The sequence below is a fragment of the Sciurus carolinensis genome, chromosome 7, assembly GCF_902686445.1.
Source record: "Sciurus carolinensis chromosome 7, mSciCar1.2, whole genome shotgun sequence".
Taxonomy (NCBI): Eukaryota; Metazoa; Chordata; class Mammalia; order Rodentia; family Sciuridae; genus Sciurus; species Sciurus carolinensis.
The window spans coordinates 35,617,799-35,643,592 of record NC_062219.1 but is presented as its reverse complement, the minus strand read 5'-3'; the positions used below and the strand labels follow the sequence as shown (position 1 = coordinate 35,643,592).

General features: G+C 35.2%; 1 protein-coding gene across 7 annotated transcripts in view; it reads left to right on the top strand.

Moving 5' to 3' along the window:
• The window catches only part of Lama2 (laminin subunit alpha 2), a 582,198-nt gene that overhangs the window by 200,854 nt on the left and 355,550 nt on the right, over window positions 1–25,794 (top strand). For all 7 annotated transcript variants that reach the window (XM_047557822.1, XM_047557827.1, XM_047557826.1 and 4 more), the window contains exons 5-7: window positions 17,214–17,393; window positions 20,308–20,397; window positions 21,727–21,844. In XM_047557822.1, coding sequence (XP_047413778.1) covers window positions 17,214–17,393; window positions 20,308–20,397; window positions 21,727–21,844 — 388 coding nt within the window. The remainder of the gene's footprint in view (window positions 1–17,213; window positions 17,394–20,307; window positions 20,398–21,726; window positions 21,845–25,794) is intronic.

Below are 25,794 nucleotides of genomic sequence, written 5' to 3'. Positions count from 1 at the left end.
CACATGACCTTTTGTGGGTAGCAGTGGCATAGATTTTTATGTTCCCTACTGGACTGGATTTCATTCAAGGGAGCCCTAGGAGTATAAATGTGCTCAAGCAGTCCTAATAATACTTGTGATCCAAAGTAAATTTCAGAGAAATGTGACCCAGAAAGCCTCCTTGCTACTCTTTGCTTCATGACTTTGAAAATCTATTGGAGAAGATGTCTCACTAGACACACTAGGAAGGAAGCAAGATCATATGTGAAGATTGTCACATGATTCCTCTCTGATGGTGTTTATGCAAAGGTTTGTGACATATGCTTTTGTGGGGAGCAAGCAATCTCCAGGTTTGCTGGACAAAGGTTGTGGAGTGGTTACCTCTAACTGCTATCCTTCTCTCTTGGCATGCTCCACCGCACCCACACATCCCTACCACATGCAGTTACTACTGGATTTGAATCCCAGCTCTCAAACTTCCTAGCTGGTGTTCTTGGGAACCTCTCTGAGCTTGTTTCTTCATCCAAAAAAATAAGGAACACAGTAATACCTTCCTGATACTTAGAGTTAAATAAGATAAATTTAATGTATAAAACTAACCTAGAAGGAAAATAAATTGGTGTGACTAGTAATTAAAAGAATATTGAGTTTCTGCAAAATAATTAAGAGTAGAATAACCATATGATCTAGTCATCTTCCTTCTAGATATATATCTAAAGGAATTAAAATCAGGTTTTCAAAGAGATATCTACACTCTTACGTTCTTTATAGCATTACTCATAGTAACTAAGATATAGAAGCAACCTAAATATCCACTGATGGATAACTGGATAAAATGTGGTATATTCATACCTATGATGCAGTAGGATTCAGCCTTATAAAGAAGGAAATCCTGTCATTGGGAACAACATGGATGAACATGAAGAACATTATGTAATTGAAATAAGCCAGACACAGTGCAAATACTATATGACTTCGCTTACATGAGGAATCTAAAATAGTCAAAGCTCATAGAAACACAGGCTATCATGGTGATTACCAGGGTCTGAGAGAAGGGGACAATGGAAGGACCCATCAAAGGATACAAGTTCTAGAGATTTACAATTCAGCATAGTGCCTAGCATTAACGATACTGTATTTTGTACCACATTTTTTCTAACACCTTATATTTTACAGTGTGTGTTTCTACCACATAAGTATAATAATAAATAAAGAGAGTGAGAAGAAACTTTTGATAGTTACAGATATACTGATAGCATAGATCCTGGTGAGGGTTTTATTGATATACCCTTATCTGCAAACTCATCAAGTTGGATATATTGAATATGTACTACAATTTTTTGTATGTCAATTATATCCCTATAAAGTGTTTTTCTTAAAGAACCATATAAAAGCTTATTTTAAAAATTACTACCACTTAAAACCACTTAATTCTTGTGATATGTTCTCCAAATAATACATCTTGACTAAAACTGAAATCTAAAAGCTTAGGCCTACATTCAGACAGAAACCTTGGCAAATTGGCTATAACTTTGGAAACTGGGGAAGAGCGTTTTTGTGGCAGACTATCTTTTCAAGGATGTTTATGTAGCGTCTCTGTGAAGCAAAGGTCAGGTTTGTTTATAGCTGGGGTAGATATGGATGCTGTTTCCACCCAGATCAAGGGGCAAATATGCTCACCACCCAGAAGAGACAGCTAGAGCTCTTAAATCAGGATTCCTCCTCAGTTACATACGGGCTGTGAGTGCAGGCCCCAGTCCATCTTCTTTCTGTCTTTTACAAGCAGAACTTGGGGACTGGTATCAAATATGGTGATGTTCATGTGGCTTCCTGGACTTTGAGTAATAAAAGTCTTCTTCCCTGTTTAAAGTCCCATATGTTCTTCCAGCATCCATGAAACTGTATAGCCTGACTTGTCATCTTGCAAACATGATAAAAACTCAGACATTTGACAGTCCTCTTTTTTCTCCTCAAAGAGTCTTTGAAGATATATTTTATATACAACATAATTTACCAATTTAAAGCATGTGGTCCAGGAGTATTTAGTATGGTCACAGACTTGGGCAACCTGCACCTCAGTCCAATCTTAGATCATGTTCAACACTCCAAAAAGAACCCTTGATGGCATGATGTTCCCCTCCCCACGCCCCCTCACTCCCCTCACTCCAGCTGCTCTGGGTGAGTTTTAGAGGAGGGAAGGGGAAGCAGGAGAGCAGTGAAGAGACTTTTGCAGCACTTCAGAGGCTAAATTACAGTGACTTTTGAGTGTTAAAGCAGCAGCAAAGGTGTAAGGAGTTGCTGAATAGAAGTTATATTTTAAGTATAGAGTCAACAGGATTTCCTGACCAATTGGAACCTTCCAGAGGATGTGCCAATGATCTTACATGAGGTGGGAGTGAGTGAGATGAGGACAAGTCCATCGTTTTGCTTAAGCATCTAGAGGACTGAGTTACCATTAGGTGAATTGGGGAAGACTGTCGGTGTAGCAGATTTGACAGGGAGACACAGGACTTCAATTTTGTATATATTAAAAGGTCTATTGGACATTGTGGTGGTGTTGAATAGACAGGATGCAGTATTCCGGTGTTCAGATGAGAAATGCTGCTTAAAAATATAAATTTGGGGCTGGGTTGCAGCCCAGTGGTGGAGCACGTGCAAGGCCTGGATTCAATCCCCAGTACTGCAGGAAAAAATAAAAGTTGGGGGGATTTAAAACCATGTGAATTCATGAGATCACCAAGGAAGTCTGTGACCAACATGTTCTAGAAGTGAGTCCTGAAGAATGTTGACCTTTAGAGGTCAGAGAAGTGAGTAGAAACTGTAAGATCAAAGAGTGGACACACATAGTTTTGGACAGGGAGATTTCTCCCAAGAATGTTGCAAGTATTTCACATTCTTAGTTACAGGATGCGAAAATAATCTTTTGAGAAATGTTCACATTAAACTTGGTGTGATTTACAAGATAAACAATGAACAATTTGCTAATTCCATTTTATTCCCAAGAAAATGAAAATGTTATTAAATAAACAGTGTCCAGGGAAAGGGGGTCCAGACCCATATAGAAAAACTTGACCAGGCTTTTCCAGATTTGGTATATATTAAAGAAAAGTAAACCAACTAGTGTGTCTGTTTAATGCTCCTCAGGATCCACATTTTAAATTGTTAACTATTATATATTCAAGAATATGTCGTAATGGTACATTCTTGAAATAACATCTAAAGGATAAACTTGGAATTTAGGAACTTTTAAAACAATTTTATAAGATAAATCATATGCTCAGTGTCAGATATTCAAATTTAACACTGGATAGTCACAATTAGGTTTCATTTCTGGTTTTGGTTGGATTTGTAAAACATTGAAAGATACTTATGTTTATCTTGTTATTTATTTATTTGTTTATTCATTTTTACTTTTTACAGTTCTGCAGATTGAACCCAGGGCCTCACACATATAAGACAAGGGCTTTAACACTGAGCTACATCCCAGCCAAAGAAATTTATTTTTAAGTAAAATTTTATTTGTGATATTTACGAAGTCTTGTCAGTGGAATTGTATATATTGAGAAAAAAGTAAGGCATTGATCACTTTATTCATTTTGGTTTCTTCTCTGTTATTTTGAGTCCAACTCATGTTTTTTTTTTTTTGGTTTTTGTTTTTGACGTAAAACTAAGGTGGTGTCTTATGTGATGCCAAACATCTGGGTGGAACTAAAAAATATAGTTAGTCATCAATGTTTATTACTATCTGGATATTTGATGTCATGGCCATGATAAATCATAATTAGCATTTCAATTTGTCAAACAGATGTTCATTGGAAAACAAATGAGCTATCCTCCAAGCTGGAAGGACATGTCAGATAACCCACCTAAGCATAAAGGTTCTTTTTGTCTCAAAACTAAAAAAAATCCTGAATTCATCAAAATAATTCATTCAGTGATATGGAAAAATATGGTTTATTTATAAATATGAGAGTCTACATTAAAATAATCATGTGTTAAAATTTGATTTAACCTATTGTGTTTTAATGATCTTAAGGACTGAAAACAGAAGCTGGCAAAAGTATAATTTTAAATGAAATTTATAGCATATAATTTCAATATAATTTACAATACAGGTTTAAATGTAGGATTAAGCATATTACATAATTTTGCAACATGTACTTTCATTTTTAACTCTAAAACCTTTTTTAGTAAGTGATACTGATATAGTAATATCCTTTCCATGGTGAATAATAGTCTTAAATGGACTACAGTAATTTGATTTTATGATACAATAGTCTCCCTTAGCTGCTCAGATACATCCTAAATGTTGGAACCCAAGAACAGCTACAAACCCTATATAGACCATGTTGTTTTTTTTTTTTTTTATCCAGTACATACACACCTTTGATAAAGTTTAATCTATAAACTAGGTACAGGAAGAGATTAACAACAATAACTAACAAAATAGAACAATTATAACAACATACCATAAAAGTTATGCCAATGTGCTCTCTCTCTCTATCTTGAAAGAGTCAAGACAAATCTTAGTATTTCCGGACTGCGGTTGACCATCAGTTTCTGAGGCTGTGCAGAGCAAAACCACAGATAAGGGAAAACTATTGGAAGGGCAAAGATTTTTTTAAGTAAACTATCTTTGGTCACCAATTCTTTCCTGAAATCTTTAAAATTTCCCAGCAGGTCCTGGTGGTTGTTTCTTAAGGAGTACTGAAGCAGAAAAGAGCCCCGGAGCTCTGGGTGCTGAAGGGAATAGGTGGAAGACTCTGTTATCTGTACCTTCCTCCATTTTCAGCTTGAATTTTCTATTTCTATTCTGACTTTTAATTTTTGTGACATATATTCTTTTCCCCCAATATCCTTTGTTCTTGAAATACTTTTCCTCCTACCCCTTCAAAAAAAAATCGGAATAAAGAAAAATGCAGTAGTATTAAAATACTGGAAACAACTCAAGTCTTTTATGAATAGAGCACCCCAAAATAATTATTTTAAAAGGGCAACACTCATTGGATGCATAACTCTGGAATGCTATTTTTAAATTGTTCATGAGTTTCTTGACCTTACATTTTTACATAAGAAAGAAACAGGATTGTTGGTATTGTCTGTGTACTTCTCTACAAGCTATATAATTGATAACAATATTTGTGTCCTAAAAGAGTGTTTTCCTCTTTTATTGTCAAACCAGCAAAACTGTTTCTCACATATACTTCTGCTTGGGAAACAGGGATAGATACATACGAGAGAAGAAATCTAAGTCAAACACAAATGGGGCATGCCCTTAGAACTAAGAATAAGTTCTGTTTTAATTTTTTTTTTAAATGGCATAACTTCATAGACTCAGTAAAGGAGATTTAAAGAAGTAGGTGTGTAGACACAGCAGTTAGGAGGAAGGATTACTTCAGCTAAAGTAAATTATTAGAAGATCATGAGATATTTCAGTGAAAAGGCTTAATTATGATGAAGAAGAAAGGATTAGAAACAGAAAAGAAAGTCAATTATCAGAAATGAAGTCAAAGAAGGGATGGAATATTGATCAGATTTTCAGAAAAACGTATATACAAACCCCAGCCACTTCTAATACCAGTCTGAGACTTGAAATTTTTAAAAACCAGTCTCCCAGGGGTGCACTTAGGGTCACTGTGGATAAGAAAGGTCATGGAGAAAGACCACTGGGGTCTCTGGCCCTGTGCTGTGGAGTGTAATGATTGAGACGAGGAAGACGAGGCATCCTGTCTCCACAGAAGTAATAGAGCCCTTTGGGCTGCCTAGGAACAGGATTTCAGAGACTCTTCTTTCTATTTCTCAAAATATTGCCATGGCTAGTCAGCTAATAAGGAATGGCATCTGCTGGTAAGGAGTCTGTCCTCATTTGTGCCTTGTGACCAAGATTCTGGAAATGGCAGAGATGCTTTAGTAATGGGCCATGAGAGCCCAAGAGGAGAGCTACTGAGAAGCCTGAGAAAAGGTAATTGTTAGAAATTGGTTAGAAGTGTTGGTTCCTGGCATTGAATATTCACCAGACTTACAGTATATCTCTTTTTCAAGGAATGAATTTCACAGTCATTACAACACAAGAGAGAATCACAGCATATGCTTCTTTTAACTGCATATAGGTGTCCTTGTTATTAACTCTCTCAATAAGGAGTTTAAGGTTAACTTGTTTTGGAAGTAAGATAGTGAGAGTGGGGAATAAATGAAGGAATCTTATTGCCATTTCTCATTGAAGCCAGTTTAGAATAAAAACAAACACAAACAGGCCTCCAGCCCAACAGCAGCATTCATAACTATTTTCCTAATTTAACTCCTTTTCTTTTTTGCTAAGGAGAAACAGTTGTATTTTTGTCATTAATAGAAAAGGGAACAGTGCCTAAACAACCTATTATAAATTCTTCTGGGAAAGCATATTACAAATAATTGAAAACAAACCTGATTCCATGAACTTGGCAGCAAATGTATAACAGAAAGCAATTCAGCCTTGGCCCCTGGATGATTGATTAAATGTTTTATTCCCTTTACCTTTCATTCACGCTGTGTTTGTCAAGAGGAGAGAGAAAAGAAATGTTGTGAAACAAAGTCCACTTAAGACAAATAACTTACAGTAATGATCGATGACCTCTAATCAGATATTTATTCATTGTTCTCAAGTTTTAATGTTTCTAAATATTAGCTATTCTGCATGCGTTCCTGTAGGAAATGAGGGCCTGAGTTTCAGCATGTCCCAACCCCCGCCAGCTAACCAACAACACGAGCTGTTTCTGAGCCTCTTTGAGGGCATGGCCCCACAGCTTCCTGTGGTCAGTTATTAGTTGGAGTCCAGCAAAAGAACAAGAACACTGTGTACTTGGTAAATCTGCAGAAAACTTCATCTTCTGGCTGCGTGGGAGGAGAGGATCCTTTGTGCAGTCTGTTTCTTTGAAGGGACTAGAAATCTGCTGGTGCTGTGCAGATGCTGAGGTGCACAAAGACAGCATCCTGCAAACCTAGTAAATAAATGATTATGATTCACCTCCATACAGAATAAAAGGAGGATCCTAAACTTGTGTATCACAATTGTTGTTCTGCAGAGCATGTGAAATGAAGACTGAGCATCCTCAATGAAGCACTTTCTTAGAACCTTTGTCCTCTTTAATATTTAGCTATCTGTGCTCATTGCAGTATGAGATAGAAATGTGATGGCTCCAGCAAAATCTTAAGTATGAAGTCAGATTTACAGAGGATCCCTTTTTACATCAGATTCTTTTCCTTTGCATCTTTCTCCTCTTACAAACTACCACCTAGCTGGTGGTAATTCTAGTCTCTTCTTCCTGCAGGCTCTGTAATGGTATTACTCACTTCCTCTGATCTCAGCCTCCAAAGCATCATGTCAGGGGATGAGAATATAGGCCATCCCCAGGGCAAATGCCTCAGCATAGAAGTAGAGGAGGTTTGAGCCAAGAAGTCTTCTAATCTTTCATTTTCTTCATTGCTTGTGTGAAAAATGGACATGGATAAGAAGACAAAACACAAGAAGTTGTCTTTTTCTCCTTGACATGTGTTCTCCTATTGATATTCAAACACGTTAGCATTTTAGAATGGTCTCTCCATTGTGGGTGGGAAATCCGTTACTCCATCCTTGTTCTCTGAGGCTGACCAGGTTGGTAATGAGTAGCTACCCTAAAGAGTGGAACCCATCCTGCTTAGTGGAAAAAAGTAACTTGCACTATTTTTATTCTCACCAGAATAACACATAGCACTTAGATTTTCCTGTGTGATAGACATTATTCTAATCATTTAAAGTGGATTATTTCTTTTAATCCACCAAACAGCAGTGAGATAGCAATTATTGCTATTGTTTGCCATTTGCAGAAGAAACTGAGGCACAGAATGATTAAGTAAATTGCCTAATATACCTACATAGTAAGTAGCAGAGCCACAGTTTGAACATGGGCAAACTGTCTCCAATATGTGTGACAGCATGATTATCTCTTTGAACACACAAGTATACGTGTGCAGTTATACAAAATATCAAGCACACAGGAAAAACCAGTGTTAGAAAAGAATACAAACACCTTAAACTGTTACACACAGATCAATAAGCTTACTGAAAGGAAAAGCTCATCACTTATATAAATATAAAATCTTCTTTTGCAAAAAAAAATTTGATTTGCTTTTAATTTTTTATGCAATGAAAAATATCACAAAATTGGAGAGATAATGCCTGTGGTTTCCTTTTACAAAGCTGGGCTGGGTCCATATATTGAGTAATAGAACACATGATTTCATTGGTAAGCATAGAATTTGACCAGCCATGGATCTACAGCTTTGCTAATAATAATAAAAAAATTATCAGAGCAAAAGGAAAGAAGTAAGAGATGAATAGAGAATAAGTAAAGATATGGATGGAACTACCAAAAATTAATACTGTGTAAACAAAAGTAAAAGATGAAGAAAAGATGACAAAAGAGGGAAGTGTTTCAAGAACAAGGCTTTCCCTATTTTGAGGAAAGCAGACAGCTGGCATCAGGGAAGTGTCAGAGGTGGGGACAATGTGGGCAACCACTGGGGACTCTAGTTTGCAAATACATATTAGCCATGTTAGAAATATGACTAGCCTAGGGAAAATCATAGGTCTTAGGAAGCCTGTGTCTACATTCAAACTCTGTTCCGAGTATTAGCATGACTCTATAATTTAAAGGAGATCTTGAGATTACATCTTGAGATTAAGCCTTTTGGAACAGTAGATCTGTTGAGATGGCCAATGGCCATCGCAAGACGGCACAACTATACAAATGGGGAAAATCAAATTAATATATTTATACAACTTTTCACTTACATACAGATAAGAGACATATGCGCACACACACACACACACACACACACATACACACACACATAATTTCTCTCTGAGGATCCTCTGAATCAGAGAACAAGAATGAAAGAGTCTGAATTTCCCTTTCAAGTGCATGTCTAGGTTTTGTTCCAATTTGTGACACAGGATCTGGCAGTGTATTGAGACCTCCTGCTCCAAGATTTTATTTTAATTTTAAACAAGTGTTTCCACATGGGGACAAAAAACAAAACAGGAAAATGTTGCCTAAGTTTTCCTTTGTGCTGTTATTTATCTTTCAAGTGTTCTGATTGTTTTGTCTCACCAATGTAGGTCATTGTATTCTCACTTGCTTTTTTCTTGTTGAGAACTTTCTGATAGGTCTACCTTAAGGAAGACCATGTTAGTTTCACAGATATTTATTTTGAGTGTTAACATATTATCATTTTCTTCTTCCTCTAATTTGAGGCTTTTTATATACATCTACCATATATAATTTACATAAAGTAAAATTTTTGGCACACCAGGATGATTTCCACTTTAATAAAACACTTAGGTACTTAAACTGTCATAACCAATTTAATTTATTGTGATAGTAAGATTTTAGGAGTTGTTGGAACTTTTCTGGATAATAATGATTCTGCCTTCAACTCTTAGACATACGTGTTCTGTTCTGGTTTTGATCAGCATAGAAATTTGTTTCCATTTGCCAGGAGAATTTCTCTTGACGTGGAGCAGTGCTGGGAAGTATTATTGGTGCTGAACTATCCTTTGCTTAGTGATCTCTTATGCTTTTCTCTGCCTCACATGTGTTCCTTCACAGGAGACCTGGGCATCTCTAATCCAATGGTAGGTCCTGAGTAGTGACTAGGGCATGGTAAGCAGTCTACACCAGGAAGTCTAGAATAGATAGAATTAGGACAAATACTACACAAATTAATGAAGAAAATCAGGAGCTGGGGAAGTCAAGCAATAAAGATAATTCCAGAGAAACAAAAGCAGAACGTCAAAGAAGAAATAAAGTTAAAATAATAGGGTCTATCACAGCTGGAATCAGAAAGAAAGCTGGTCAGAGAAAGAATGGGCAGAGGGTGTATGGAATAGGCTCTCTTATTGTGGTGAGTCTCTGTTGCTACAATCCTTCAAATAGTGTCTACATGACCAGCGTTGTTATTCATCCAACAAATGCCTGGTGAGTCCCTGCTCTGTAAGGTAGTGCAGTGATATGATAAGATGCATATCTAATGAAGTCAGACTAGAACTGGAACATATCCTAACTATATTTGGTCATGCTTGTTAAAATTTTAATGTCTATTTTGTTTTTTTTAAAAAAAATAAAAAAGCCAATGATAGTACTTACCTCCTGAGGTTGGTTGTTGGGATCATTAAATGTGTCAATAGTACATACAGAGCACATATAAGTTTCTGGTATCCAGTAAATACACAATAATAACCACTATTGCTTCTCTATTCAAGGTCCTATGTATTGTAAAAAAATTTCTGATATAGTGAGGGAGGTGAAACAGCTGAGTACTATTCTGCTGATACTATTCTCTTAGGCTCTCTCTGGTTGGGGTACAACCAAAACAAAATTTAGAGCAGTGCAAATGTTTGAGGAAAGCAAGAAAACTTCATTTTGGAATTTTCCCTCATGACTTGTCCTCTTAGATTCTTTCCTGACTGTGAATTTCAGATGATGACTATATCCCTATATAGTCTTAGCTTGACAGCACAAGGATTTAGCAATGACATTTGCATTTGATAAAATGTAAATCAGAAAGTCCCAGAAGAGACTGAGAAAATCTATTTTGACTACTCTTCTTTTATCCATGCAAATATTATATAACAGGAGAAAGAAAAAAACAATGATAAATAAAATATTTTCAACTGGAAGTATTTTTTCAAAGCATTTTAGAATATATGTGAAATAAAGTCTTATATGTCAAAATCCTTTCAGAAAAAAAGTGGGAAAAAAGGAAGGAGTGAGATTTGCATTTAGAATATTTCCTCCTTTTGAAAATTTCAGAAACTTAGTGGTCAGTATTCTTCTTAAAAATCATGACCAGAGGGAATGATATGAAGATCTTCCATTTAATTATGATGGATTGCAGGTCACCTAACTCTGCATTTTTCAGCTGAAACTAACCTTAGCTCATCTTGAACAAGGGACTTACAAATAAATGCTCTCCTGAATTGCTTGCAGAAACCAAAAACATCACCAAAAGTTTTTTGAGAGGAAGATCTATACCAGTTTTGAGACTTTTGAGAAAATTATGATTCCTAAAGCAGCTCAGACTTGCTTCTGTTTTTGATTTTTTCTAAAAATTTAGATCTTCTGAGTATTCAGCAGTTCCATAGGAATTAGACGTCACTGTCACATGAAATCTGCTATTGGTACAGGAAGTTAAAAAAAAAAAAAAAGTTTGCAAGATTTGCAACAACTGATGCGAAATGGCGGTGGTGAATTGATTACTTTCTTATTTATTTATTTTTTTTGACCAGCAGAGCAGCTATGCAAACCTTTGGAGCATAATATTTTAAGCAGTTTTACTAGGAAAGAAGAAAAATAAAAACATAAGATGACAAATACACTGAAGAGACCTAATTTTCTTATTACGTTGCAATATATTAATGGCTATTGCTTTGACAGTGAAGAATCTCTTTAAATACTTCATGGAAGGCAAAGCTTTTATCCAGGAATGACAAATTCAAGAATTATAATTCTGAAGAACAAAGAAAAGCCATTTAAGTTTCAGGGCAATTAGGACCATGTAGGTATCTAACACAAAATGCCTTTTTATGGAAGTGTTAAGACTAAACTTAAGAGTAGAGTTGTCAACAATACAGTCATATTTGTTAAACAGTTCATTAAGCTGACATTTCCCTGTGTTCTTGGAATAGGTTAGTTAGTTAAAGTCATGCACAGTCTTTGACATTTTATTATTAGAGCATTACTTTTCAAGCAGCTTACTAGTCATCCACCATCAGAGAGCAGTTGTTTTAGTTGGGCCTGTGAACTTTAAATGTTTGTGGCATATTTAATAAAGATCTTCCATCTAATTTAGTGCACTATCAGCTGCATATAAAGAAGCCTTTCCAGTTCTGGTTACTGGCATACTGATGCACCTGAGGAATATAGTCATTTATCTGTATAGATCATTATTTTTCTCTTCAGAAATGATTTTACTTTAGTCTTTAATAATTTCTCATTAATTTGCCCTAACGTTGGGGCTAACCAGTGGATAAGATCTGTGCTCTGAATAGGCTGAATAGTTCTTAATTTCAAATACAATGTCTCATGCTTCAAAAAATACATTAATGTGTTATTGTCAGCTAAAAAATAGCCTATCAAAATGAAACTTTGTAATGCAGAATAAAGTTAACTAATATTTAACTAATGTTTAACTATATTAACTAATAAACTAAGATATAAAAACAATCATGGGCCAATACAACTAACTTTAACTTAAAATGCTCGAATAGAAAATTAAATAAAGGGTTAACAAGTTTTTAATTTTGTGGAAAGAGCATACTCAAAGATTTAGTTATATTAATAGTAGAAAAAATCTGATTACTCCATGAAATTGTTTTTTAAATATAAAGTTATTTTAATTTGTTAAATATTTAGTAATTACTAAATAATAGGAATTTTTATTCAATAATTTTTTAGCACTTAATTTTTACCAGATGTTATCCAGTGTCTGCTAGGAATCATATCGGTTAATAAAACAGAAACATCTAAGCTCTTGGGCTCATGTTCCAGTGGATAGAGAAACAAGCAACATTAGTGCCCCAGATGGAAGATGAGGAAAGCTTGAACTGAGATGGTTTTAGTGGAGGTGGTAAGAAGTGATTGGATGCTGGACATATTTTGAAAGTAGAACCAACAAGATTTGCAAATAAATTTGATATAGGGATAAGAAAACAAAGGAAGTCATAAATCTAAAGCCTTGGTCAGAAGTAGGTAAAAGGATGGGATGCTCTAGTAATGTTGGGAAAACCAGATGGTGTATATAAAGCAGGAACTCTTTTGGAATGAGCATAGGAGAGCCTAATAACTTCAGCAAGTGGGCAGTTGGTTGCTGCATTCTAAATTTCAAAGAGAGCAGGCCTGGAGATTTCTGTGTGAGACACACCAGGGGAGATGGTAATTGGAAGTCAGGTGCTTAGATGGGATGACTGAGTAAGTGTGGTCAGAGCTGAAGAAAAGGACTGTGTACTATGGTGCTTTTATATTAGAAAGTTAGGGAAGAGCTAAGGTACAGGTTGAGCATCCTTATTTCAAACATCCAAAAAATGAAATGCTCTAAAGTTTGAGCTGAACAGTACCATATGACCTCTGAACTAGAAAATTCTATTCCTTACCTCTCCTGATTGGTTTCAGTCAAAATACAAATGCATTAAAAGTATTATGTGAATTGCTTTTAGGCTATGTGTACAAGGTATATATGAAACATAAATGAATTTTGTGTTTGAAATTAGGTCCCATTCTGAAGATATCTCATTATAGATATCTAAATATTTCAAAATATAAAGATTCTAAAATACTTCAGGTCCAAAGCATTTTAGTTAAGGGGAAATCATCCTGTAGTAGTGACAGAGATTAAGAAGGGATAGCCAGGGAGGGAGGAGCTGAACGAGAACTGTGTGTCCTAGAAATCAGTGGAGTAATCAATCAGTTATTTCCCTTGCTGACTATGGTAAGAACTGATAATTGGTTATTTCACATAGTAAAAATGTGAAGAACATTGGTGACTTTCCCAAGAGCAGGGACAATAAAATGGAGGAAGCTCCAGAATACCAGGAGCACAGGAGAGGGTAGTCTAGAAAGCTCCCTATTTTCCAACTAGAGCAGAACCAGAGCCTTTGCCTTGTGCTGAGAACACAGTGACAAATTGTTGTACTTTCCCCCTTTTCTAAGTACTCTGTAGCTCACTTCCCTTCTTCAAACCCATTTGGTTTTTCACCGTCTTAAATAAAAGTGTTGAGACTCATTTTTAAAAGTTATCTTTATAATCTTACTCTCCTCCCTGAAATAACACAATGTTAAGAACGATTGGATTTAGGAAGTTCCCAGGTGTCTCAGCCACTCATTTTGTATGCAAATTCTTTGGCCACAAATATAAATAGCTAATCTCACCCAACATGTATGAACTCATTGTTTAAACTTCTGGGGTCTGTTTACTTTCAACTTGTTGTACCTATCTCATTGGCGCACTCAGCGATTGATAATAAAAAAGGATTTGGAAAAATGTACTTTTTTTTTATTATTGTAAACAAATGGGATACATGTTGTTTCTCTGTTTGTACATGGAGTCAAGGCATACCATTTGTGTAATCATAAATTTACATAGGGCAATGTTGTTTGATTCATTCTGTTATTTTTTTTCTCTTCCCCCCCACCTCTCCCACCCCTCCCACCCCTCTTTTCCCTCTATACAGTCCTTCCTTCCTCCATTCTTACCACCCTCCTTATCCCTAACCCTAAACCTAACCCTAACCCTAACGCTAACCCCTCCTACCCTCCATTATATGTCCTCATCCACTTATCAGCGAGATCATTCGTCCTTTAGTTTTTTGAGATTGGCTTATCTAAGAAAGCATATCACATTTCAGCTTCATCCACTTCCACTACTTATTTCAAGATTTCTGATACTTGCTAATGCTCTTTTAGCGATCTCCATTCCCTCAACAAACTTGTATCATTTGGGAAGGGTAAGGGGACCATAGCACTTCCAGCAATCTAAATCAGATACAGTCATATAATAAGGGGCAATTTTCCATACTATAAATTTCATTATTTAATATGTAAAATATTTTAAATGATATTCTAAAGCAAAAATGTCATAGAGACACAGAAGTCTTATCCATCTTTAATGGAAAGGTGATATGCAGTATGCTTAACTTTGTACAACCAGAATTATTTGGGTGAATAGTGTAATATTGATATAGTCATTTAGTAATAAAAAAAGGTATTCGGATGTGTTTTTCCCTTTAATTTTCTGAAAGCTTGTTTCAGGAACAAACAAGCAATTTTAAAAGCTAACAAGCCCAGTTGATAATCATAGTCGGATATTTTCAGTTGGAAAGAATTCCTGTGACAGCATGAACGTACACCCACCAACATGCCTGTAATAGAAATAATTTCAGAAGACACTAGACTGCCATGGATTTCCCAGGGCCTCACAGCAAGACAACTGTGGTCTTGGGGTCTGATACTTTCATCTTTCTTGAAGATAGACACTTTCCAGTTGTCACCCCATAGAGAATCAGGAAGTATGCTGAACTTGAAATTACACAACATTGTGCCAATGGAAATATCTTATCCAATATTATGATTTATTTTGAAGGAGAGTGGGGGAAAAAGGGATGAGGAAAAAAAAAAAAAAACGGTGTAAGGAAGCTGCACACACATGGCCAAACAGCTGGCTGGTTTTATATCCCAGAAACAGCTTGGGATGAGCCATATTCACAAGATCTCTTGGCAGAGTAGCTTGAGGAAAATACCAAAGCTGTGAGGAGAAGTGTTCTTTTGATGAATATTTCATGGAACTCTTATATGGGTTAGTAACCTAAATAAGAACATACACACCTAGTTTTTTTTTTTTTTTTTAAAGTCTTTGTATGTTTACGTGAGAAGTTTCTGACTCTTTAAGTAACACAAATGTGGTTCACTATATCATTAACACCAAAAATACCTTAATAACTTTTGAAAACTGTAATCTTAAACAAATATTGATTTTTTTTTTGTTTTGTTTTGTTTCAAATAGCATTTTAAGGAGAAATCCAGGGAGAACTTGAAAGAAATTTAAGCATGAATTCAAGGGCACTGGTGACTTTTTTAAATGCAAAAATTAACCTTTAAGAGAAACTAATTTTAATGACTGCATGCATTTGTTTGTTCATTCTTTTAACATTTAATTGATGTCTCTTTAAGTAGTGGAGAAAACCTAATTTCAAACATTTGTTGGCTCACCTGCTAGATTCCAGAATTGTGACATATACAAGATCTGCTTTACTCTTAGAATTTGCTCTGTTAGATGGTATTCAGTGGTTTAAGATTCAGTGTTTTAGGAGAACTTACATTTTATCATGCTCCAATTTTTTGATTATATGAATTTATTCTTCACTAAGTATTCAAGTTAAATTCAATTAGCTAGAACATCTCACATTCTGATCATGAGGCATTTTGAGTCTTCTTTGTGACATCAGAATTGGTTTCTCCTCTCAGAGTTTGCTATATTTCTCTAGTTACTCAAGTAGTTTATTGGCAAGTCAGTTTATAAAATGCTTACTGGGATTATATAAATGCAGAATGTTAGGAATAGAAATACACATCATTGCCTCTCCTGTCAAATAATATAATTAACACATGATATATGGTAGATGAAAATTCCATGGGGTGACCTCAAGTTACTGGTCCCCAAAGTGCACATAGATTGCCCTATACCAGAACATCTCCTACCCTGGCACAAATCTCCCAATTCTAGTGTTCCTGTCTCTTTAACCCTATGTCAATATATGCATTTTCAGTTCAAAACCTACCACTCAATTTCAAATTCCTTAAAAATTTTGATTAGATTAAATTTATTGCACAGGTAGGAATCCATTTATAGAGTGCAAAAAAGTGCAAGTATTCCTTTCTATCAGTATATTATGGATTCTTTATATCTTTTTTATTATTGCACATAATCCAGCATAACTTTGTTTAACTGGTCAAACATTAATAGATATCTGGTTGTTTCTAGTCTTTAGATATGACCCCGAAAATGCCAATTATTAAAATGTAAATAAATCACAATAACAAAGAAAAAAAACCAATCTATTGAAATCTGTAACCATGAGCATAAGTTTGTCTAGTTTTCATCATAATCTATCAATTTTTGCTCTCTATATTTTATGTATTATATATGTACACACACACACACACACACACACACACATACACAGAGAGATGGTTTCAAGTTCAGAATTAAGTTTCTGATGGGTTCCTGATTTTGTCAGATATTTTGTAACTCCCTTTCCTTTTTTCTTTTTTTTTTTTTTTGACTAAGTTTGATGTTTTCCCACTATATCATATTCTTAAATGACTTAGGGTACAATAGTTTTCAGAAAACGCTGATTTGAGAATTTATGGAAATCCTAGGAAGGGATGATGTTGCAATGCCCTGGAATAAAGTAATACAGGTAGTTGTAGTATAGTATAGAGAACATTTAAGATATAAGCAAATTAATTGTGTGCTTGCATATTAGAAAAACTATAAAGTACATTAATTACCTCACTGTGGTCTAGTGAGTAAACACGAGCCTGCATTTGCCTATGTGGGAGAACAGGGCCATAACTTTATTTTTCTAGGAAAAAAGAAACAAACAAAAACAGATGTCTAATTTTGATAAACTTGATTGCTCGATTATTCCCCATGTTACGCAGATTCACATTTCTCTGATCAATGGGAGACCAAGTGCTGATGATCCTTCTCCTGAACTGCTGGAATTCACCTCTGCTCGCTACATCCGCCTGAGATTCCAGAGAATCCGTACCTTGAATGCTGACTTGATGATGTTTGCTCACAAAGACCCGAGAGAGATTGACCCCATTGTTACAAGAAGAGTAAGTTATAATGACTCATATCAGAGCCTGTGAGTGACATTACACCCATCTTTTTAATTGTCTGCTAAGGAATTTTAACAGAAATCTTTCAGTGATTTGTACAAGCAGTTATCAAAGGTTTTAAAATTTGATAGACTTTCCTTTGTTCAAATTGAAGTCCGCAACTTATTAGGTGTGTAAAATTTATCAAAACTTTTTAACATTCTTAACCTTTAATTTCTACTTTTCTTAAATTAGTATCATAATGTCAAGTTCATAACCTTGTTTTTTAAGCTTGAGGACAGAATAGTTTTTGTCGCTTTAGGTAACCGGCACTATTATTATAATTGACTTTGCTGAGTTATTATTGAAAGTACAGGGACTTTGAAACACTTTTTGCCACAACCCACACTAAGAAATACACTTTTTATCATGACCTAGTATATGCACACAGAGATTAAAAGAGTGTAATTTATCTTAAACTTTAATGTGCACAGAATTAGCTGGTGTTCTTGTGGAAATGCAGATTTGGATTCAATAGGTCTGGGACAGGGCTGAGATTATGAAATTCTAGCAGTTCCCAGGTGATATCAATGATGCTAGCCTGTAGACTATTTTGTCTCACTAAAAGTTTATGTTTTATGCTTTAATAATGAATCATGAGCCATGGTTAAAAAACACTACTATGGGAGAAAATGGATACTACGTAGTGTCTGATTTTCTTTATGAAAAGAATATTACGAAAGAAAACAAAAAGTTAAAGCTTCTCTTCCACAACTCTTTGACCACAAGGCTGATAAGAAGTGCTGCTTTTCAATGTTAAACTACAATATGTTGGATTATGACGTAGATGACCATCTCAGATTGCTATGGGTGATAATTGTACTTCTGCCGGCCTACTTTGTGCCCCATTCACTGGTTTATGTCACTTCCCTTATAGACTACCACACAATCAAGACTTTATTATCAGGAAATTCAATTCAGGCATTAAGTCCATAAGGCAAATCCAGGCTACCAAGGAATCCACCATAAGACTAGAGGTATAGTAAGAAATAGGACAGTAGAGAGAAATTAACATTGTGGGAAAGCAATTAATTCTAGAAGTCTACCAAGATCAACCCTCTAACACCAGTCACCAAATTGCTTAACCACTAAGCTAAATACAACAGTTCCTGAACACTCCTCACATGTTTTCTCTCTTCATTACTTGATTTCCTCATGCCTACCCTTTCCATCATCACAAAATAACTTTAAAAGTTATAATAGCCCCACATAAGCTATTTCAGATGTTTTAGTGCCCTGTATTTTCTAAAACTGAAACCACTTTACCTCATATTATATTTCAACATATTGTCAATTGTGTTATGCAGAAGTAATCATTATCTTATAGCAATGTTTAGATTCTTTGCATGTTTCAAAAAATCACTTTTAATTCCCATTTTGGCATGACTTAAAATTATGCACCAAGAAAGACTGAATAATATTGAAATGAAATTTATTCTTTCTTGACAGTATATCTATCAGGGAAAAAAAATCAATGAAAATAAATTAGTGTTCCTTTTATCATCTTTTGCAGGAGTCAGAGTAGGAGTTGGGGTGCACATCCATTATTTATGACTGTGTTGTACATAAGCATTTAATATAGTGCAGTACAAGTCAACATATAAATGTTTTTTGAAAGTACTGAAGTTTAATAAACACAACATGCCAAATTAAATATATAAAAATAGGATATTGAATTGCAGCTTTTCATGATTCAAAAGCAAAGTATTATGCATTTACATTTAAAATCAATTTCCCAATTTTAAAAGCATCTCCAAATCCTACTGTACCAGCTTTTTGAGCAAATATCTCCATTCATATCAATATTATTAAGTAATAAAGTGAAAAGGAGATATTTATGTTATCCAAATTTCCTAGCAAGTTCCATTAGTTCAAGGTCTATCAAGCAAGATAACGTAATAAAATATTTTAAAAGACAGTATATGTAAATAACAGAAACAAAAGGAAGAAGAACGAGGGGACCATCAGGGAAGAGGAGGAAAAGAAGAGGAGGAGAAGGAGGAAAGTAAATGGATAAAAGGGATTTCAAGTCAGGGAATTCAAATTTGTGTCCACATATTTATTTTTACTAAATCTGGGATTTTTTAGGTATATATTTGAATAATAATGCTATCCTGCATTAAGAGTAATACTTGGATTCCATATGATAATATAAAGGGCTCTGACAATAATGAAATGTTATATGCATGTTAATTAAATTTTTAATATTAATCTAACCTTGCAATTATGAATAATCTTTTTAAAAATAGCTGGTAGATTAAAATAATTAGGATCATACCCCGGTATTAACTTCAAATAGAAAGGTAATTATATGGACATTTTAACATAATAATAAAAGATGTAAGTGTTCTGCACACCAAACTTTCAGTTCCTTTTTATATCCTTCAACGTTTGGGTAAGAAATACATTATTATCAGCACAACTTTCCCTAAATTTATTGTTTGTGTTCAAATCCACCGAGCAAAATAGCCTGCATGTGATTTGTGAATACAGTTTCCTATAATCACAATTAAAGAACTTTTCTTTCAATAAACCATGTAAAACTTTTATGAAGAATTACCATACTCAGTCCCAGATAAAAACTGCTTTTAGTGATGGGTACTTTAGCATGGTCTTTTTATTGTCTATGGGGAAAAAAATTCTAAAATGCCCACCTAACATAAATGAGAGGCCTTCTTTGTTTGGGCTATGATTACAAATCTAGAAGTTACTTCATCTGTTTTGTGAGCCCTCACTTGTCTTCAGTAAACAGAAGCATGCTTCAAACTAAGGATAAAAGCAAAAAATAAAGTTTCAAACTGAATGTTCCCTTTTGTTGCTTTCACCCTGCAGTCATCTTAACAGGATTTCTCTCTGGATTGCTTTTTTGCAGTATTACTACTCAGTCAAGGATATTTCGGTTGGAGGGATGTGCATCTGCTATGGTCATGCCAGGGCTTGTCCACTTGATCCAGCGACAAATGTATGTATATTTATAGGATGCTTAGGCAAAATGAAGTGCTGAACTGTAAAATGCTTCATGAGCCGCTTTGCAGGCAGGGAGCACTGTGAATGGGTGTCAGGTCCCCACTTAGATGGTGTAACAGAAAGCCATGCCAGGGTGAAATAGAGCTGGCAGTTAAGATGATAGACTTTGAAGTCAGCCATCACATTATCAGAAAACAGATTAGTTTTTTTTTTCAAAAATGTTCTAAACTGGTATCTATTTTGAAGCCTCTCTAGCTATGACAGCTTGCTGCATGATTTAGCTTTAGAGAATGCCTGCCATCAATCAACCTGTCCTTTTCTTTTAAAATGTTTAATCAAAAAAATTAATGCAAACAAATGAAAAATGTGCATGGGGGTAAATATATAAATGACCATGGAACAGACTGAGATAGGGCAAGGACAATAAGAAGTAAGGTCGGAGAGAGTATTCAAGAGAGTGTTGATATCACGAGGTCAGAAAATGCTGGAATGTTTTTGGGTGAAATTTTTCATTAATGACAATGTATTAGGTGAACATAACATAAAGACAAAGATGAGTGAGCATCTGTTTTTTTTCTTCTGTCATAAACGAACTGGTGAAATTCATAATTAACTACTATAAGGAAGAAATATATTGAGTAGTAAGATCAGTGAATATTGGTAGGGTTGTAGTTTCAACAAAAACTGTATGATAATTGACATTACACTCATATCTAGTTTTCTGATTAATGAAACATATAATGCTATCTCCTAGGAAGATTAAAAACCGTGGCTTGATTTTCTGGAAAAGGGTTAGTGTAGTTGGAAAGGTGCTCTCTGTCAGAGGTGTTTCCCAAGCTATGAGAGCCTTTGAAGGGCAGTGGCATGTGGCAAATGAGTCTACTCAGAGCACACACAGATAGGAGATCTAGATAGGGACACTAGACTATTGTTCCTCCAATGTCCCTAGATAAATAGTTGGGGGAAACAGCTCCCTTCTTTTGCCACATCCAAAAAATTTAAGGATGCTTTGAGTGAAGATTTGTACTAGACACATCTGACTCAGAAAATCTGTAGATATTAGAGAACTCAGTCTTCAAGATCATTCCCTATTGGAGCTCACTGCTTTCTTTCAAACCTAAGCCCTGTGATTTCAGAAGCAGCCTGGACCACCCTCAGCTGGTATTGATCAGATGTACCCACTGCTTCTGGCCCAGGCTGACCCAGTTTTACATTTTAGTACATAGCCTAGAAGTTTTCTCTCTTCTTCATATTACCTTTTAGAAGGAGTCTAAATAATGCTCAAAGTGTGTCCGTGTCCTCCCCCCCTCACCTTCGTGGCTAGAAATCCCGCTGCGAGTGTGAGCACAACACATGTGGTGAGAGCTGCGACCGGTGCTGCCCAGGATTCCATCAGAAACCTTGGAGAGCTGGGACCTTTCTGACGAAAACCGAGTGTGAAGGTACGTTCCTGAGAAGTCTGCAAGGTGTGCTCTTCTTCCTGTCCTGGGACTCAGGTAGCATAGACATGGGGTGATTTTAGGTACTGGGCTTATAGGTCCAATTTATACATTTTACCCAAGGCAAGAGCTGGTGAACTCTTTACCTTTCCATCTTAGTTCCTTAGTTGGTCAGGGTATTTGATTTGATTTGGGTTTTTTAATTTGACTTTTATGAATTTACCATTTTGGGAAGATGATGAGAAATATGAACAAGCATACTATACACATATCATCATAAGGATGAATCTGATTCTTTAATAATATTATATATATATTATAATGTTTTATATATATGTGGAAATGCAGATAAACATTAATTAAAACCTGGACTGCATAGAGGCTAGCCTTCCAAACATATACACTTAGGAAATTGTTCTGAACATGTATTAACCCCAGTCTTTCTAGTTGTTTCCTTGGCAGCCCCATGCTCTACCCCCACTTTCCTAGTCAATAGTTCTTAAATACTTATCAGTTGGTGAAGGGTGGAGAATCAAAGGTGAGAGATTATCCTCACATGTTAGAACCAGGTTATTATCAGAAAAAAATTCATTTATTAGAATTTGTTAATTATACTTACTAGAGGTACTGTTTGGGGCAGAATCCAGGAAGGGTACAAGGGTAAAAGGTGACAAAGAAGGCAGGAGATGAAATTTATGGGAAATGAATATTTTTTTTAATTGACACATAAAAATTTGTAGGGTACCTTGTGATCTTTCAATCCATGTGCACAATGTATAAAGTTCAAATATGGGTAGGCATATCTATATCGTCAAAAATTTATCATTTCTTTGTGGTGTAAATATTCAAAATCCCCTCTTCCAACTTCTTTGAAATATATAGTACATTATCATTTTCCATAGTTACTCTACTTTACAATAAAACAACAGAACTTATTTCTTTTGTCTAACTATAACTTAGTATTTGTGTTATTTAGCTTTCTGTTGTTGTGACAAAAATACCTGAGAAAAACAACTCAAAGGAGGAAAGATTTATTTTGGCTCACAGTTCCAGAAGTTTCCATCCATGGTTTTGGATCTGTGGTCAGGCAGAAACATGATGATAGAAGGGAGTGGTGGAAGAACACTGCTCACTTCACAGCAGCCAAGTTGGGGAGAGAGAGAGAAACAGAGAGAGAGAGAGAGAGAGAGAGAGAGAGAGAGAAAGAGAGAGAGAGAGAGAAGAAAGAAGGGATCTGGGACAGGGTATCCTTTCAGGTTACACCCCCAGTGACCTATTTTCTTCAATCTGACCCCAGTCAGTTCCCGATACCTCCCAATTGTTCATTCACTTTGGACCTGTTAATAGATTAATCCATTGGTGAGATCAGAATTCTCATGATCCAATCAGATCCCCAAAGCTTCATCTCTGAACATTGCTGCATTGGAAACCAAGCTTTCAACACATGAACCTGAGGAGAATGATCCAGATCCAAACTGTTACTGTATCCATTGACCAACCTTTCCCATCTATCCCTACTCCCTACTCTTCCCACCTCTGGGACCACCATTCCACGCTCAACTTTCATGAGAGCAACTTTTTTGATTTGACACATGAGATTGTACATTATTTGCCTTTCAGTGCCTGGCATATTTCACTTAACATAATGCCTTCTTGTGCCATCTTCTTGTGATCACAAAGGGAAGACACCATTCTTTCTATGGCTTGATGATTTTAAGTAAACGTTTTTTTCTACTTATGGAATATCAGCAATCACAAGTGGAAAGAGCATTTGAGGGTAGCAATTCTTCCTGATGCCTTTGACATTGTATCACACAGTTATAATTATGTAATGTTAAGCAGTTCTGCAAAATCCTTTACCACTCTTCACATGCGCACACACACTCACACACACATACACATACAACAAAAAGACTAGTTCAACTTGCCAGCAACAGAAATAGACTATAAAGCAAAGCAGATTTCCACTTGCTATTATATATATATGTATATTTGTATAGCTAAATAGATAGAGATATGAATTTAAAACCCAAAGATTATGCAACAATTTTTCTTTCTCTGTAGGGCAGAGAGCAGGTTATATTTTCAAAGTGAAGAATAAACATTTTAAACACCCAGAAATTAAAGATGGGCTTCTTAACCATAAAATCTTTTATGTAAACAACAGTCTTTGGGCAAATGTACACATTCCTAAAAGTTTATATTAAAAAACAAATTTCCAAGTTGAATTGCATTCCAATTGACTTAATATTTAGAAATTTCTTCTGTGACATGATAAATCCCTCTATTTAATGGATAATCGCCTTCTAAATCATTTAAGTTTAATTTGGATTTTCATCAGTCTAGCTTACTTAAGGCAAGATATATCTCTAAAGAGCAAATAATATTCATTACATTGCTAACCCTTTACTTACAGAATAGTTTTATAGCACATGTCTTAGACATTCTGGTAAACATCAAGCTGCTTATGACAGTAGAAAATGACTCTTTGTTAACAGGTGCTGTCTATATCTTTGGAGACTATGGACATGAAACTGGGCAGGGTGTTGATAGACAGCAACCAGGACTATAGGTTAAGTGTCCTGACGGCAGGGACTCTGAGAAGAACTATCCAGCCATCCATGTTACACCTGCAATAGCTCTTGGTTATAAATACACTCAGCAACACAAATTCTTATTAGCATAAGTTTGCATCACTCTTTATTTCCATCTATTTATACTAGCATCAGAAATCTTCACTATCTTTTGCAACATATGATAAAAGGGGGTACTTTAAGTATTCTTGTGTATTGTCCTAAAGACATAAAACTGTTTATAATGCATAGAGACTTGTATTATTACTATATGTTCACTAGAATGAAGTCTGAAATTTCATTACTGTAGCAAAAATAACTATATGTTAAATCTAAGGTCAACAAATTGGGGAAGGTATTTGAAAGAAACATGGAGGAGAAATCTTACATATCAATAAGAAAAAATTCAGTAAACCTGCTAAAAATGAGCAAAGGTCAAACAAGTATTTCTCTGAAAAAGCATCCTTTAAATTTCAAACAAAAGATGATCACATTTATGATGAAGTGCCAATTCAAACAATAAAGTATACATTTAACTTATTAAGAAACTCAACCATTCTTGAATACTTCCTGTGTCCCGAAATAGTTTCAAAAGGGTTGATATGACACAAAATTGGTAAGGTATTGGGTAACGATTTCATCATATCTATTGAGGGGAGAGAAATCTACCCTAGCATTTCTAGATGGAAAATTTTCAAGTTATTAAAATTTAAATTTTATGTACCTTTTGACTAGAAATTATGCATCTAAGAATTTAACCTACAGATGTTCTCATAGAGATTTACAGGGCATATTATCATGATCCTTATCATTATTATTCAAGTGCTACAACTACTGCTGCTAACTTTCATGAAATGAGTAGTTAGTAGTCTGGCATTCTTCTAAGTATTTTGCATTTGCAAAACAACTGTTTGAATACCAAAATGACACTAAGATTTGAATTTTCTCCTTAAAGTCACTTCACTGACAAAGGAAGCAAATTTACAATTACGGACCATACCCTGGTAACTCCCAATATGTATGTAATGTTATTTAATGGAGAAACCTGGGAACAGTGTAACTGTCCGTTAATAGGGACCTGAGGTATGCCTCCATTCAGGAAGCAACCAGGACTGTAGGTAGTGTCCTGACTGCAGAGATGTGTATGTTAGAAGATGTATATGTTAATAGGGGAAAAACAAGACACTTCACTGTTAGTAAAATTTAACAGTTCAGAACACTGTATAAATGACCCTGCATTCTTATATAAAAAGAAAATTGAGCTGTATACCTTTGTGCACACCTGTATACACACACACACACACACACACATACCAAGTTAAGGACAGATAAAAAAAACTCAACATCTGAGGTAGGAAGAAAGGAAGAATATTGTACAAA